Source organism: Hyla sarda, chromosome 11 (genome assembly GCF_029499605.1).
Source record: "Hyla sarda isolate aHylSar1 chromosome 11, aHylSar1.hap1, whole genome shotgun sequence".
In the NCBI taxonomy this organism is placed as follows: Eukaryota; Metazoa; Chordata; class Amphibia; order Anura; family Hylidae; genus Hyla; species Hyla sarda.
Window position 1 is genome coordinate 19,223,592 of NC_079199.1, and position 17,209 is coordinate 19,240,800.

The 17,209-nt window shown below is 44.1% G+C and overlaps 2 protein-coding genes across 2 annotated transcripts in view; both read left to right on the forward strand.

Annotated features, from left to right (window-relative positions):
* LOC130295753 (cholesterol 24-hydroxylase-like) overlaps positions 1-15,954 on the forward strand; it is a 30,800-nt gene extending 14,846 nt beyond the window's left edge. The window contains exons 2-7 of the mRNA XM_056546818.1: positions 2,205-2,280; positions 2,419-2,478; positions 10,317-10,394; positions 14,496-14,582; positions 14,791-14,929; positions 15,943-15,954. Coding sequence (XP_056402793.1) covers positions 2,205-2,280; positions 2,419-2,478; positions 10,317-10,394; positions 14,496-14,582; positions 14,791-14,929; positions 15,943-15,954 — 452 coding nt within the window. The remainder of the gene's footprint in view (positions 1-2,204; positions 2,281-2,418; positions 2,479-10,316; positions 10,395-14,495; positions 14,583-14,790; positions 14,930-15,942) is intronic.
* LOC130295924 (cholesterol 24-hydroxylase-like) overlaps positions 15,938-17,209 on the forward strand; it is an 88,654-nt gene continuing 87,382 nt past the window's right edge. The window contains exons 1-2 of the mRNA XM_056547252.1: positions 15,938-16,029; positions 16,238-16,376. The gene's annotated coding sequence lies outside the window, so the exon portion shown is untranslated. The remainder of the gene's footprint in view (positions 16,030-16,237; positions 16,377-17,209) is intronic.

Consider the following 17,209-nt stretch of genomic DNA (forward strand, 5'->3'; position numbering starts at 1 on the left):
AAGTTATAGGGGTCAGAAGATTACATTTCTAAACGTATAAAGTTTTTGTGCGGGTAGTTATGATTTTTTCCCAAAAACAAAACAAAATCAAACCTATATAAGTAGGGTATCATTTTAATCTTATGAACCTATAGAACAAAGATAAGAAAAATGCACTGTGTTAAAAACAGAAGCCCCAAAAAGATACAAAATGGAATTTTTTCCCCCCACAAATAAAACTGGAGCTCTTTGGCAAGTCGCTTATCAGCCATTTATGAGCCTTGATCTGAATCATATTAAACATATGTGAAAGGAGCTAAAACCTGTAGTCTAGAAGGCCTCACACCTGCTGGAGCAGGATGACGAGTAGGCCAAGATAAATTATTTATTTTATACAGTGAATACTGTAAATGGAATAGAAAAAAAGGTAGAATTGCAGTCAAGTGGTCACTTTAAAAAATGTAAAAAATCTGCATTCTTGTTCCAGTAAATTATCCATCACCTGACGTGCCTCTTCCTGGTCAGCGCTGCTGAAACCCACCGTTCCCTTGGAAGTTACACCTGTTACTTTTAAAAATGATCACTTTAAAAAAATATAAATTTTTTTTTAAGTGATCAAAAAAGAGACCTATGTGGATGGAAAAAAAAATTATATGGTATAGAATATGGCATGCAAAGCTATTTAAAAATAAGTTCGGTAATTGATTTTTTTAAAGCAGAAATAAGTTAACATGTCATTTTTACCACAGAGTAACTCTGTAAAATTGAAACCCCAAGAAATAGTAGAATTTCAGTTTTTTTTTCCATTGTATTACTCAACTTGTTTTTCTTAACTTTCTCAGTCCATTATATGGTAAAATAAATAATGGAAACAAAAAATACAACTTCCCATCACTAAAAAAAACTCTCTCTCATACAGCTCTGTGAATGTGGAAAATAAAAACCAAAAAGAAAGTTGCATACTTTTAATTGATGGTTTAAAAAAAATAAAAAAATGTTATTGTATAAATTTATGGCAAACCATAATTTATGATTGGAGGGCATCCTTAAAACTAAGGGGCTTCACTGTGGACACCCCAAACCAATGATAACCTAAATCGGTGGGTGTCCCGGTGGTGAGTAATTGCTATGTTGCAATTGTTGAACAGTAAATAAATACACTGACCCCCTCAGTAGCATGCCGCATACTGGTGTTCCACCCCTCAGGTTTACACCGCCCTGTTGTGGTTTCCATAGATAAGCGCTCACTTCAGGGAGTTTCCTTTCTATGTATTTCTGCTCTGGGCATGACAATATATTCTGTTTACTATAGTTTGTGTCATGTAAGAAAACCCAGTTTATTAAATGACCTTCTGCTTGTGCTTTTATTTTGCTGGAAAAAAACAAACACTTTTATGGGGCCACAGAGTGTCAAAGAGGCGTAGCCAGGAGTCCACATTGTCTCTGAGCCACTTTGACTAGCCATGTGACTTCATGCCCGCTCCCTCTTTGAGTGACATACAGGGTCTGTCTGGCAACAGTGAGCTGTGTTGAAGTCCTGTGCATGCATTGTCAATGGGAATCGTGAGCGCATGCGCAATGAGTCTGGCAGGTTAGAAACCACACAGGACTCTTAGAGTCACAGATCATGCTCAGGACTTCAACATGGCTCCCAATCCCAAATGAGCCATGTGTGTGTCATTCAGAGAGGTAGCGGGTGTGACATCACAGGGGAGAGACATTATACCACAGGGAACACAGTGAACACCTCTTTAACAACACTTTTGGGTCAGCACAAAAGGTTTCTTTTTCTTTTCTTTTTTTTTAGCAAAATAAAGTGATGCAAACCACGCTTCTCAGTTTGAGCCTCTGATTAGCCTACATTATATCACATGAATAATAGTAACCTACCCTTATTGTACAATATAGCACTGCCTCTACTTCTCAGTTGTAAGTATCTGTGATCATTGAGTATGGAGAGGCTGTCAAATGAGAGCGGCTGTATGTTTTGTTTTATTTTTTTGCATCTATCACAGAATTGTTATAGGAAATCCATATGATCAGACTAAAGCAAATTAAACTAAACCTGAGCCACACTGTAGTACAGACCATGGGACCCAGAATTCAGATAAACAAGGGTTTACATATAAATGTTAAACATTCTATTTACTTTACCTAAAATAGACAATATTTAAACAATAATTTTTATAGCAGTCCACATGAATCTTAATGGCTTTTTTTTACAGCAGTGACAGAGCATCATTTCCATATCACACTGGAGCAAAGACCCAGCCCCTCGTCCCCACAGTGTCCTGATATGAATTTTGTAAGAGTGATTGGAGATCTACATTGCTGTAAACATCCAGCACATATAGATATCTGATGTGCTGTGACTATGAACTTGTGGATGTGGATTACGTTGGTCTTAATTTTTTTACTGATCTGCTTTATCTTCTACAGTGGATATATCTACTACATACACATGAAGTATGACCACATCCCCGGACTACCAAGAGACAGGTTGGTAGTATTAACTGTTACGCCTAGCGCTCCGGGTCCCCGCTCCTCCCCGGAGCGCTCACGGCGTCTCTCTCCCCGCAGCGCCCCGGTCAGTCCCGCTGACCGGGAGCGCTGCACTGTCATGGCCGTCGGGGATGCGATTCGCACAGCGGGACGCGCCCGCTCGCGAATCGCATCCCAGGTCACTTACCCGTCCCGGTCCCCTGCTGTCATCTGCTGGCGCGCGCGGCTCCGTTCTCTAGGGCGCGCGCGCGCCAGCTCTCTGCGACTTAAAGGGCCAGCGCACCAATGATTGGTGCCTGGCCCAATTAGCTTAATTGGCTCCCATCTGCTCCCTGCCTTTATCTGACCTCCTCCCATGCACTCCCTTGCCGGATCTTGTTGCCTTGTGCCAGTGAAAGCGTTTAGTGTGTCCAAAGCCTGTGTACCTGAACTTCTGCTACCCATCCTGACTACGAACCTTGCCGCCTGCCCCCGACCTTCTGCTACGTCTGACCTTGCCTCTGCCTAGTCCTTCTGTCCCACGCCTTCTCAGCAGTCAGCGAGGTAGAGCCGTTGCTAGTGGATACGACCTGGTTGCTACTGCCGCAGCAAGACCATCCCGCTTTGCGGCGGGCTCTGGTGAAAACCAGTAGCCTCTTAGAACCGGTCCACTAGCACGGTCCACGCCAATCCCTCGCTGACACAGAGGATCCACTACCTGGAAGCCGAATCGTGACAGTAGATCCGGCCATGGATCCCGCTGAGGTGCCGCTGCCAAGTCTCGCTGATCTTCCCACGGTGGTCGCTCAGCAATCGCAGCAGATTGCCCAACAAGGACAGCAGCTGTCGCAGTTGACCGCCATGTTACAGCAAATTCTGCCTCTGCTACAGCAGCAACCATCTCCTCCGCCAGCTCCTGCACCTCCTCCGCAGCGAGTGGCCGCTCCTAACCTCCGCTTGTCCCTGCCGGACAAATTTGATGGGGACTCCAGACTCTGCCGTGGATTTTTGTCTCAGTGTTCCCTGCATATGGAGATGTTGTCAGACTTGTTTCCTACAGAACGGTCTAAGGTGGCGTTCGTAGTAAGCCTTCTTTCAGGAAAGGCCTTGTCTTGGGCCACACCGCTCTGGGACCGCAATGATCCTGCCACAGCCACAGTCCAGTCCTTCTTTGCTGAAGTCCGAAGTGTCTTTGAGGAACCTGCCCGAGCCTCTTCTGCTGAGACTGCCCTGCTGAACCTGGTCCAGGGTAATTCTTCCGTTGGCGAGTACGCCATACAATTCCGTACTTTTGCATCTGAACTATCCTGGAATAATGAGGCTCTCTGCGCGACCTTTAAAAAAGGCCTATCCAGTCGCATCAAGGATGTGCTGGCCGCACGAGAGATTCCTGCCAACCTCCAAGAACTCATCCATTTGGCTACCCGCATTGACATGCGTTTTTCTGAGCGACACCAAGAGCTCCGCCAGGAAAAAGACTTAGATCTCTGGGCACCTCTCCCACAGCATCCTTTGCAGTCTATGCCTGGGCCTCCCGCCGAGGAGGCCATGCAAGTGGATCGGTCTCGCCTGACCCAGGAAGAGAGGAATCGCCGTAGAGAAGAAAATCTCTGTCTGTACTGTGCCAGTACCGAGCATTTCTTGGTGGATTGCCCTATCCGTCCTCCACGCCTGGGAAACGCACGCACGCACCCAGCTCACGTGGGTGTGGCATCTCTTGGTTCTAAATCTTCTTCTCCACGTCTCACGGTGCCCGTGCGGATTTCTCCTACAGCCAACTCCTCCCTCTCAGCCTTGGCCTGCTTGGACTCTGGTGCCTCCGGGAATTTTATTTTGGAGTCCTTTGTTAATAAATTCAGCATCCCGGTGACCCGTCTCGCCAAACCGCTCTACATTTCCGCGGTCAACGGAGCCAGATTGGACTGCACCGTGCGTTACCGCACAGAACCCCTCCTGATGTCTATCGGACCCCACCACGAAAGGATTGAGTTCTTCATTCTCCCCAGTTGTACCTCTGAGGTCCTCCTCGGTCTGCCATGGCTCCGGCTTCATTCCCCCACCCTTGATTGGACCACCGGGGAGATAAAGAACTGGGACTCTGCCTGCCATAGGAAGTGCCTCTCCCCCCCTCCCAGTCCCGTCAGGCAAACCTCTGTGCCTCCTCATGGCCCCCGTCCTGGTGTCACACTGCCCCGTGCCAGGCTTCGCCCTCTGCCCTCCCTCCCCATTCCCACTCCTGCTGTACTGCCTGCCGTTGAGGAAACCCTCCATTCTTTCCCGGTGTCCTCATCCCAGGGGAGGCAGTTGCCGGTCAAAGAAAAGGGGAGACCTAAGGGGGGGGGTACTGTTACGCCTAGCGCTCCGGGTCCCCGCTCCTCCCCGGAGCGCTCACGGCGTCTCTCTCCCCGCAGCGCCCCGGTCAGTCCCGCTGACCGGGAGCGCTGCACTGTCATGGCCGTCGGGGATGCGATTCGCACAGCGGGACGCGCCCGCTCGCGAATCGCATCCCAGGTCACTTACCCGTCCCGGTCCCCTGCTGTCATCTGCTGGCGCGCGCGGCTCCGCTCTCTAGGGCGCGCGCGCGCCAGCTCTCTGCGACTTAAAGGGCCAGCGCACCAATGATTGGTGCCTGGCCCAATTAGCTTAATTGGCTCCCATCTGCTCCCTGCCTTTATCTGACCTCCTCCCATGCACTCCCTTGCCGGATCTTGTTGCCTTGTGCCAGTGAAAGCGTTTAGTGTGTCCAAAGCCTGTGTACCTGAACTTCTGCTACCCATCCTGACTACGAACCTTGCCGCCTGCCCCCGACCTTCTGCTACGTCTGACCTTGCCTCTGCCTAGTCCTTCTGTCCCACGCCTTCTCAGCAGTCAGCGAGGTAGAGCCGTTGCTAGTGGATACGACCTGGTTGCTACTGCCGCAGCAAGACCATCCCGCTTTGCGGCGGGCTCTGGTGAAAACCAGTAGCCTCTTAGAACCGGTCCACTAGCACGGTCCACGCCAATCCCTCGCTGACACAGAGGATCCACTACCTGGAAGCCGAATCGTGACATTAACATTGCATGGTCTGTACATTGCAGTCTATATTTCCAGACTGGAGCCACAAACTGATAAGACTAAGGCTAGGTTTCCACTTGGTTTTTTTTCTGGCAGTTTTTGGAAAACTGCCGCTGCAGTTTTTGAGCCAAAGCCAGAAATGTATTCAAAAGGAATAGGACATAAAAAGGAAGGACTTACACTTCTCCTCCCTTATGGATCCACTTCTGACTTTGGCTCAAAAACTGCAGTGGCAGTTTTCCAAAACATGCCAGAAAAAAAACCAAGTGGAAACTTAGCCTAAATATCCAAATATAACAATATGAGTAAATTGCAGAGTTTTTAGTGGCAAAAACCCCACATGATATTGCAACATGTTTCAATGCTCAGTGAATGATTTTTACCTTTGACTAGTTTACACCCATGCATAGTTTGGTACTTTCTATTTCTATATTTTAAAGAATTTCCTAAAAGTTCAGTGAATATTTGGAGCATTTTTGGAGAAGACCACTATTGTAAATTAGGAAAGTAAGTGTTAGTAAAATGTTAGTACGGTAAATTTTTTTTTTAGTTTTATTTTCTATACTCTAAAATCTAAATTTATATTTCATATTTTATTGACTGGATCTATAGCAACACTACACTAGACCCAGTCATCAGTTCTTCCCATCTTAGGAACTGGGAAAAAATATAATATAAAAATACATATATGTATTAATATAAATGTTTAAAGGGAATCTGACAGCTCTTTGCTTCTTAAACACCATTGGATAGCTGTTTCATACTGAAGAATCTCTGGCTGAAAATAGCACCAGACTGCAATGTATTCCATGCAGATTTCACCGAAAGATTGAACAAAATCATAGAAATATACAATTCAATGGTTTAACATGTAATATTTACCTATAATAGATGGACACAGACAACACATGTGGGATAAAAGGCTGCGATGTAACTAAACAATAAAATAATATGTCATTTGTTATTAACAAAATATAACAAACAAAGGAAATATGTCCACTCTATTTAGAAATAGAGAGACTAACCCCAGTTACTAACATCGCGACAAAGTAAAATGCTATATCTTTTTAAGTGTACCTGTCGTTAACAAAAACTTTTTAAGTAATGTAGATAATATCATTATATGTATATTTGTAATATAAATTAATAAAAAAAAAAAATGGATATTTTTGAGTGAAAAAATGCTGCCCCTGCAGCTATTGCATGTGTGTCTCTGCGATGAGACCAAATATAGAACTTGAGGGCAGGACAAGCAGGGCTCTGTGCAGGCTCCCATATTGTCAATCATCCAGCTGTGTGAGCCAGGACCGTGTCACAGAGTTATGCTTGTCTTCAGTGTACAGAACCCTGCTTGTCCATTCACACTTCCTGTATTTGGTCTCGTCACAGAGACACACTCCCTGTGACAAGACCAAATACAGGACACTGCAGGGACAAAATATACACATTTTTTAACCAATGTATATTACAAATATACATAAAATGTTATTTTGTACATTATATAATAGTTTTTGTTAACGATAGGTACATTTTAAATGAAAATTTGACAGATTAATTAATGTATTTATTTATTAACAATAAGAAAACCTAACAGAAAAACATTTTTTATGGGAAGGAAGGAGAAATTTCGAATTGTGCATCGAAATTCCATTGACAGCAATGGGATTCTACTGCATCGGAATTTCTGAGAGTAATTATACTTGAAAATTCCTCAGTCTGAACCGAGCCTTAGGGTAGTGTCACACGTAAGAGATGTGCAGCGTATTTTAAGTTGCGCATCCGCTGATGACCCGACCCTATAGTGTGCCTCCAGCTGTTTCCCCCCTGTCCTGCTCACAGCAGCAATCCGCTGCTATGAGCAACAACAGGTACGTACGCGCATACGCAGTGTACTCATCGCGGCAACTCCATGATGTTTGTGAGTACACTGCACGGGCACCAGCGACTTGCACATCCCTGTGTGGCTGTTCGTAGCGGAGGATTACTGCTGCAAATAGGTCACAGGGGGAAAACAGCTGGAGGCACACTATAAGGTCTGGTTATCGGCAGATCCGCAGTGTAAAATACGCTGCAAATCCGTTACGTGTGACCCTACCCTTAGAGTATAAGGTGTTCTTCCCTGCTCACCTCTGAACTGCATTCTGCCAGCTATATTGGTTTTCCTTACCCCCAATGTGGGGGTCGGCACATGTTCCGGGAGGCCAGGCCGTGCCTCCTCTTCAGGTTCGGGGGTTATGGTGGCACGTGGCTCCGACTTTCTTGTACCCCTGAGCCAGTGCACGAAACAGGAGGCCAGGCAGCGCCTCCCCTCCAGGTTCGCATGCTTCACTGCTTCTTCTTATGACCGACGGGTGCTTACCCGCGGCCATGACACTGCCTCCAGCGGAGTTTAGCTCCGCCCCTCCAACATTGCGGAGGTCGGCGGCGCTCCGTAGTCAGAGCGGCACCGTTGGCCTCACTGAGCTGCGGCCCGATAGGAGTTCTTCCTGTCCGGCCCGCTCTTGTCCTCTGGCCTCGGAACTGTGTGGCGGCTTAGCAGGTGCTTCTGAGCACGCCGCTCCGTGCCATCGCCGCTCCTGGGGCTGCCCACGTGTGTTTTTTCTTCAGGGTCCCTTTCCTAGGGTCTGTATTGGGGGCTGCTTTATTTGCTACTCTGTAAGGTGACCTGCTATACATAAATTACATTGAGTCAGTTGAAGTATGTCTTTGGTATCCCTAATTTCTGCATTGTCGCTCAGTGTCAGGGATCTTATGCAAACCGCTGTGGCGGGTTGTTGCCAGGGATTTCACGATCCCTTGGAAACTACCGGGGATTTATTCAATGCCTGTTCTCCCCTACCACTGAGTGCCATACCATGTACAAGAGCTTTTGCATTCCTGGCAGATGCTAAGGTCTCTTTTGAGGTTCCTTCTCTGTTAGGTCTGCCGGCCACCCATCCAGGGGGTTTTCTTTAGGGATCGACCTATTATTGGTTTGGCCGATATTATCGGCCGATATTCACGATTTTGGACGTTATCGGTATCGGCAATTACCTTGCCGATAATGCCTCGCCCCCCCCGGACAGAGGCCAACGCCGCTGCTGCCCCATCCCCCCTGGCAGGATATACCTGCACACTGTTAGTGAGGTAATCAGTTTTAGTTAGTGTCAGTAGGAGGCAAGACACAGGTTTGGGAGCTACCCAGACCTGGTCTTTTAAAAAAAAAATTATTTTCTAGTAAGGGCTATTTAGTTAGTTTTTTTCCTCCCTTTTGTTTCCCTTTTACAGGTGGGGGTTCAGGAGCATTGCGCTACCTGTTCTACCATATACGACAAAGGGGCATGGAACATAACAGTATGGGCCATCAACCCCTTATCGCCAACGGCCAGCGCCTGGAGGTTGTACCCTCGGTCCGGGTCCCCCACTGCTCCTGCTCGCCCCTCTATCTTAGCCTGCTATGATGCAGTGTGGCCATAAGCTGGTTGAGTATAAGCCTGGGTGAGTATAAGAAGATGGCGTCTGCAGGTGAGTATTTTACCCCCCCATTCCTCCCCCTTCCTCTTTAAAAAGGGACTCTATCCTTTATTGGGAGCTTTATGCATGGGGCTCACTCAGGTCCCCTGGGGGGGCTTTGTTTTCTTTGTACTAGGTTTTCTGGAGGACAGCGGCCGGCCCTTTGCAGCACCTCCCTCAGTAGGTGTTCTTCCCTGCTCACCTCTGAACTGCATTCTGCCAACTATATTGGTTTTCCTTACCCCCACTGTGGGGGTCGGCACACGTTCCGGGAGCCAAGGCCGCGCCTCCTCTTCAGGTTCGGAGGTTATGGCGGCACATGGCTCCGACTTTCTTGTACCCCTGAGCTGAGTCAGTGTGCGAAACAGGAGGCCAGGCAGCGCCTGCCCTCCAGGTTCGCATGCCTCACTGCTTCTTCTCATGACCGACTGGTGTTTACCCGCGGCCATGACGCTGCCCCATTACCTCCCCATCCCCGGTTTTATAATTACCTGTTCCCGGGGTCCACACTACTTCTGGCTCCTGCGCAGTTGCTGTGCGCTGCGCAATGACGAGTGACGTCCTCAACACGACGTCACTGTCAGTGCCCTCAGTGACAGCTCAGGACGCCACCGGAGCCAGAAGTAGCGTGGACCCGAGAACAGGTAATTATAAAACCGGGGATGGGGGAGCCAATGGGGCAGCGACGGTGGTTGGACTCAGGACCGGCAGGGGGAGAGAAGCGGGCCGCGGCGGTGGTCTCTGGCCCCGCAAAAGCCGCTGCAGTTCATTGATTTAAAGCGCCCGCATCTGCAGAAAATACAGCTGTCTAACTTGAAAGGTGTATACTGGTGCTAATACTATGAGCCGAATGCCTAAGCTGCAGAAAGTTGTAAAAAAGGTCAATCCTACCAACCATTTAAAATTATAGCACAGTTATAAAAACAATACAACTGCGTAAAAAGGACTTCAGTATAAGAATAACATACACCTGATGTGACTGTGTATAGAAGAATATGTATACACATCAATCATAACAAGTTAGCCTGAAAAACGTTATGTTGTGGTTAAATGTTTTCCTGGCTAACTTGTTTTGATTGATGTGTATACATATCCTGGTATTGGTTTGCGACTTCAGGACAAAAAGTCTCACAAAAAGTGTCAAAACAGTACATATAAAAATATTAAAACTACATATAAGTAGTTTTAATATTTATCCTCAGTTTCTATGATGGGAAGAACCGATGACTGGATCTAGTGCAGCATTGCTCTTATTGCCCTATAATTACTATAAGTACAAAAAGTTATATATTCCTTTTTTTGTTTCCAGCTTTTTCTTTGGGCATTTACCTTCCATGCTGAGGGTCATTGAAAACAATGGACTAGTACATGATCTCTTTCTGGAATGGTGAGTTGCTTTCTGCATATACAAATTAGACCTGTTAGAAGCTGGAACATTGGCATATGTTTTTGGCTTTATTATGGAGGTATGGGGCTGACGCTACTATTAGGTTGTTATGGTGGGTTCAAACATAGACACACTGTGGCTGGCTCTATGCTGCACCTAATGGGGAGAACTGTACTGTACCTAATGGGGGGGAACTGTACTGCACCTAATGTGGGGGAACTATACTGCACCTAATGTGGGGGAACTATACTGCACCTAATGTGGGGGAACTATACTGCACCTAATGTGGGGGAACTGTACTGCACCTAATGTGGGGAACTGTACTGCACCTAATGTGGGGAACTGTACTGCACCTAATGTGGGGGAACTATACTGCACTTAATGTGGGGGAACTATACTGCACCTAATGTGGGGAACTATACTGCACCTAATGTGGGGAACTATACTGCACCTAATGTGGGGAACTATACTGCACCTAATGTGGGGTAACTATACTGCACCTAATGTGGGGAACTGTACTGCACCTAATGTGGGGGAACTATACTGCACCTAATGTGGGGGAACTATACTGCACCTAATGTGGGGAACTATACTGCACCTAATGTGGGGGAACTATACTGCACCTAATGTGGGGGAACTATACTTCACCTAATGTGGGGAGCTATACTGCACGTAATGTGGGGAACTATACTGCACCTAATGGAGGGGAACTATGCTGCACCTAATGGGGAGAACTGTACTGCACCTAATGGGGGGGGGGGGGAACTGTACTGCACCTAATGGGGGGGGGAACTGTACTGCACCTAATGTGGGGGAACTATACTGCACCTAATGGGGGGGGGGGGGACTATACTGCACCTAATGGGGGGGGGAACTATACTGCACCTAATGGGAGGGGGGAACTATACTGCACCTAATGGGAGGGGGGAACTGTACTGCACCTAATGGGAGGGGGGAACTGTACTGCACCCCTAATGTGGGGGAACTGTACTGCACCCCTAATGTGGGGGAACTGTACTGCACCCCTAATGTGGGGGAACTGTATTGCACCCCTAATGTGGGGGAACTGTACTGCACCCCTAATGTGGGGGGGGGGGACTGTACTGCACCCCTAATGGGGGACGACTATACTACACCCCTAATGGGGGTGGGGCTGTACTGCACCCCTAATGGGGGGGGGGACTGTACTGCACCTAATGGGGGGGAACTGTACTGCCCCTAATGGGGGGGGGGCAAACTGTACTGCACCTAATGGGGGGGGGGGGGGGGAACTGTACTGCACTCTGCACCTAGTTTAGCTAATCTTTTTATGGGTTTTTATGAAAAATGTATTATTTATACATATTGTACAATAGATACATTGATGATATTTTTATTGTATGGGGAGGGACAAAAGATGATTTAGATACATTTGTGAAAGACATCAACACCAACACTTGGAATTTACAAGCAATATACTGTACTTCTAAATGATGTTCTTAGATGTGTTGGTGACACACAATAATGATAATGCACTGGAGACACAGACTTTTTTTTAAACCTGTCGATAGCAACAGTTATTTGGATTTTAAAAGTGCACATTATGATAAGTGGCTCCTTAACATTCCCTGTGGCCAGTTTAAAAGAATATGGCCAAACTGTACCAAAAAAGAAGCTTATATGGAACAGAGTAAAACCTTGTTGTCAAGATTCAAGAAAAAGGGCTACCCAAAATCTATAATTATAAATGCCAGACAAAAAGCAGGTATACTTGATCAACAGACCTTCCTACTGCCTAAAGAGAAATCAAATTTATTACAATCTAAGAATTTTAATGATAATTTTAAGTAATTTTATCACAAATTTTAGCTCTGATCACAAAAAAATCAGAGAAATATTATCCAAGCACTTGGACATTTTAAAGTTAGACCCCTATTTAAGAGAGGTCATACCATCCAAACCACAAATTACCTTCCGCAAATCAAAATATCTAAAAAATATGTTAGCCCCTAGCAAACTAAAACAAATAACCAAACAAAATACCAATTCTCACTCTTTCCTATCTGTTCCTTTAGGCTCTTTTAAATGCAACACTACCACCTGCAAGTGTTGTCACAACCTTATAAATGCTAAAAAAGAATTTACATTCAAAATCACAGGTGAAGTGTTTCAAATTACCGTAAATCCCGTATAAATTGCAGCACCAGCTATGTCATTTATCTTATGGAATGTCTCTGTGGCCTTCAATATGTAGGTCGAACCATTCAACCTTACAGATGCAGAATCAACAAACACCGTGCGAATGTGACTAATGGATACACATTACACAGTGTATCAAGGCATGCTCTGGAACTACATAAATGAGATTTTAGTGCTTTTAAATATTTTCCTATTGTACACATAACTAAGGACACAAACCAACGTTTTAGTGCCATAAAAAAGAGAGAAAACTATTGGATTTACTGGCTGAAAACTCTGGCACCGTTCGGTTTAAATGAATACATTGAAAATATATAGAGTCACAAGTTATTATTTGGGTTACGGGAATTGGAATTGCCTTTTTATGTATTTATTAATATATTTATATAATTTAAAAATGTTTTATTTTTAATTTTTATATTTATTATTATTTTTATTATTTCTATTATTATGTTTAATTTAATAATTATTATTATCATTAATATTTTTTGTACGAGCATGTTTTTGTATATATATGTACAAATATATGAATTTGTTTTGTGTGTTTATATGTGTATATATAAATATATGCATGTATATATATTTTTTCCTTTTGTCAGCATTTTGCTATTCTTTGATTGTTCACCAATAATGTTATACGTGCTATTTATTTATTTGTATCTATAGGGCTGCATTATTATATGTGCCCTCCCTCAAATTTTTTATTTTCCATTATAATTTCACATTACATCCAATATCCCCATGCTTATATCATGATGCCACATTTGCTGGACCTTATGGGGTTTTATTAATTTTATCAATGTTAACATCTTGCTATTAACATTTATTTTCCATTCCTGTATCTGCCATTAATATGATAATGTTTCCTTTTTTTATATGTACAATCTACACATTACACTCCTCAAACACAGACATGCCTATATCCTGTTGTATCACCTTACATATAATGGTTTTCAATTATAGTCGTAGTTTGCCAGTTTTATAATTATAATTGAACTTGATTACTACATCTATGCGCACTGCGCTTCCCTCTCTTTGCACATTCTATTCTTGTGTTTATTATGCGGTACTTACCAATATCATTAACCCCTTCCAGTCTGTCTTCCTTTCTGGCTTCATGCTTTGCCAAGTCAGTTTGACATGCCGCAACTACTAATCAAGCGTTGCCATGGGTTTCCCCCCACACGGGGTTGGTCTATGTCACGCTATCACTAACTCCATTATGTCATTACGTCCCATTCATAAAACACAGTTGCTGCAGCGTCCTAGTAACCGATCCCCTGATGTCACTATACTACTCCTTCTCTTCACTTCATTCATAAAAGACAGTGGTTATGGCTAGACATGTGCAATTCGTTTCGTAACGAAGACGGAACAAAACGAATTTTCCCGTTTTCGGATGTTCGTTACCAAAAGAATCACTAGCTGACTCCATCCGGCTCATTGAAATGAATGTGGCACTGCACAGGTCTGGGGGGGATACGGCAACAACCGGCTTTCAAGTTCTCCCGTATCCAGCTGCCGTATGCCCGTAATGTGAGGTGAATGCCGCCTTAGACAGTGTAAACGTAGACTAGACAGTATGCATGGTTCAGTCTGTTTGATAAATCTGGCACATTTTAGACTGTCTAACCTAAGTTTATGCCAACTCTTAGTTGACTTTCTCTACACCAAATTGGCACATTTTTGATGCATGATGTTGCACCAGGAATGCATACTGCCCTTTTAAGACCATGGACTATATTTATAGTACTGGAGGAAAAATGAAGATACTGTACAGTACATGTTTTCTCATGGAAATCTTTAGTAATGACTAAACATGGTAAAAAATTGCACATAGGCAGGTACACACCTTTCTTATCACCTGCCTTATTGCACTTAGTCATTGTATTGATCATGATGATTTATTTACTTTCTCCCTAGGTTTATGGGTAATGGTCTCGTGACAGACCAAGACAACGATCATTGGAGTATGCAAAGGAAAGTGATAGATCCTTCTTTTAAGAAAGAGTAAGTCCAAACACCATACCTTCTAGATGTAAAGTAGGTAGAACAAAACCCATTATTTATGCTGCCTATATTCAAATTTTGTACATTTGTAGCTATTTAAAGAGGGTGCTTAGCTATGCATTATATGATATCACTGCACATTAATAAGCCAATAAATAAAGTGTGTATGCAGTTTGGGCCCCATTAAGGAACAGCTTTTTTTTTCCAGTTGCCTGATAGAATTTATGGAGACTTTCAATGAAAAAGCAGAAGAGCTGGAGGAACAACTGTCTTGTCATATAGATAGAGAATGTCAGGTTGCAATGCACGAAATGTTGAGAAGAGTCACACTGAATGTAATTGCCAAGGTAAAAACATAAATGTCATGTTGTTCCTTCCTAACCAAAAGGGTGCATAATTTGTATTAAAGGGCATAGAGGAAGCCCTTTATACAACATTATATATAATAAGTTTATGGAGACAAGTATGGAGTATGGAATTTCCTACTACAAGGAGTGAGAGGGCTCTGAGCATTCAAACATTACATGAACAGCAAAATTATTTAAAAGGGGTACTCCACTGCTCAGCATTCGGAACAAAATGTTTTGAACGCTTAGAGCTGGCGCCAAGTCAGTTTGACATACCGCAACTACTAATCATGCGTTGTCATGGGTTTCCCCCCACACGGGGTCGGTCTATGTCACGCTATCACTAACTCCATTATGTCATTACGTCCCATTCATAAAACACAGTTGCTGAGGTGTCCTAGTAACCGATCCCCTGATGTCACTATACTACTCCTTCTCTTCACTTCATTCATAAAAGACAGTGGTTATGGCTAGACATGTGCAATTCGTTTTGTAACGAATTACCAAAAGAATCACTAGCTGACTCCATCCGGCTCATTGAAATGAATGTGGCACTGCACAGGTCTGGGGGGGATACGGCAACAACCAGCTTTCAAGTTCTCCCGTATCCAGCTGCCATATGCCCGTAATGTGAGGTGAATGCCGCCTTAGACAGTGTAAACGTAGACTAGACAGTATGCATGGTTCAGTCTGTTTGATAAATCTGGCACATTTTAGACTGTCTAACCTAAGTTTATGCCAACTCTTAGTTGACTTTCTCTACACCAAATTGGCACATTTTTGATGCATGATGTTGCACCAGGAATGCATACTGCCCTTTTAAGACCATGGACTTTATAGTACTGGAGGAAAAATGAAGATACTGTACAGTACATGTTTTCTCATGGAAATCTTTAGTAATGACTAAACATGGTAAAAAATTGCACATAGGCAGGTACACACCTTTCTTATCACCTGCCTTATTGCACTTAGTCATTGTATTGATCATGATGATTTATTTACTTTCTCCCTAGGTTTATGGGTAATGGTCTCGTGACAGACCAAGACAACGATCATTGGAGTATGCAAAGGAAAGTGATAGATCCTTCTTTTAAGAAAGAGTAAGTCCAAACACCATACCTTCTAGATGTAAAGTAGGTAGAACAAAACCCATTATTTATGCTGCCTATATTCAAATTTTGTACATTTGTAGCTATTTAAAGAGGGTGCTTAGCTATGCATTATATGATATCACTGCACATTAATAAGCCAATAAATAAAGTGTGTATGCAGTTTGGGCCCCATTAAGGAACAGCTTTTTTTTTCCAGTTGCCTGATAGAATTTATGGAGACTTTCAATGAAAAAGCAGAAGAGCTGGAGGAACAACTGTCTTGTCATATAGATAGAGAATGTCAGGTTGCAATGCACGAAATGTTGAGAAGAGTCACACTGAATGTAATTGCCAAGGTAAAAACATAAATGTCATGTTGTTCCTTCCTAACCAAAAGGGTGCATAATTTGTATTAAAGGGCATAGAGGAAGCCCTTTATACAACATTATATATAATAAGTTTATGGAGACAAGTATGGAGTATGGAATTTCCTACTACAAGGAGTGAGAGGGCTCTGAGCATTCAAACATTACATGAACAGCAAAATTATTTAAAAGGGGTACTCCACTGCTCAGCATTCGGAACAAAATGTTTTGAACGCTTAGAGCTGGCGCCGTGGGCTCGTGACGTCATGAGAGGGGTGGGGACATGATGTCACGAGCCCCCGGCGCTGGCTCTAAGCGTTCGGAACATTTTGTTCCGAACTCTGGGCAGCGGACTACCCCTTTAAGTACCTTGCAATGCTTAAAGGATCCTGACTTCAGGTTAAAAAACATAAAAATGCTGCAGAAGCATATAGCATTCTCAAACCATAAAAAAGGAGTTTTTTTTGTACTCAACGTAAAATCTTTCTCGTAGCCTTCATTTAGGGACACCTATATTGATGGGTATATGCTCTTGCCACTAGGAGGCGCTGACACTAGGAAAAGACGTTGCCTCCTCCCTGGCAGGATATACCTGCCCACTGGAAGTGAGGTAATCAGTTTTGTCACAAAGCAGTAGGAGAAGCTAACAAAGAAATATTTCGGAAGAACCCTAGAAAAGAATCCCGGATAAAAAAAACAATAACCGGAAAAGAATATCCGGACAAAAAATGAAGAAATGGGTGGGTGCGGTGTCCCCCAATGAAGGCTACAAGAAAGATTTTAAGGTGAGTACAAAAAAATCTCCTTTTCTCAGTCACTCTTCA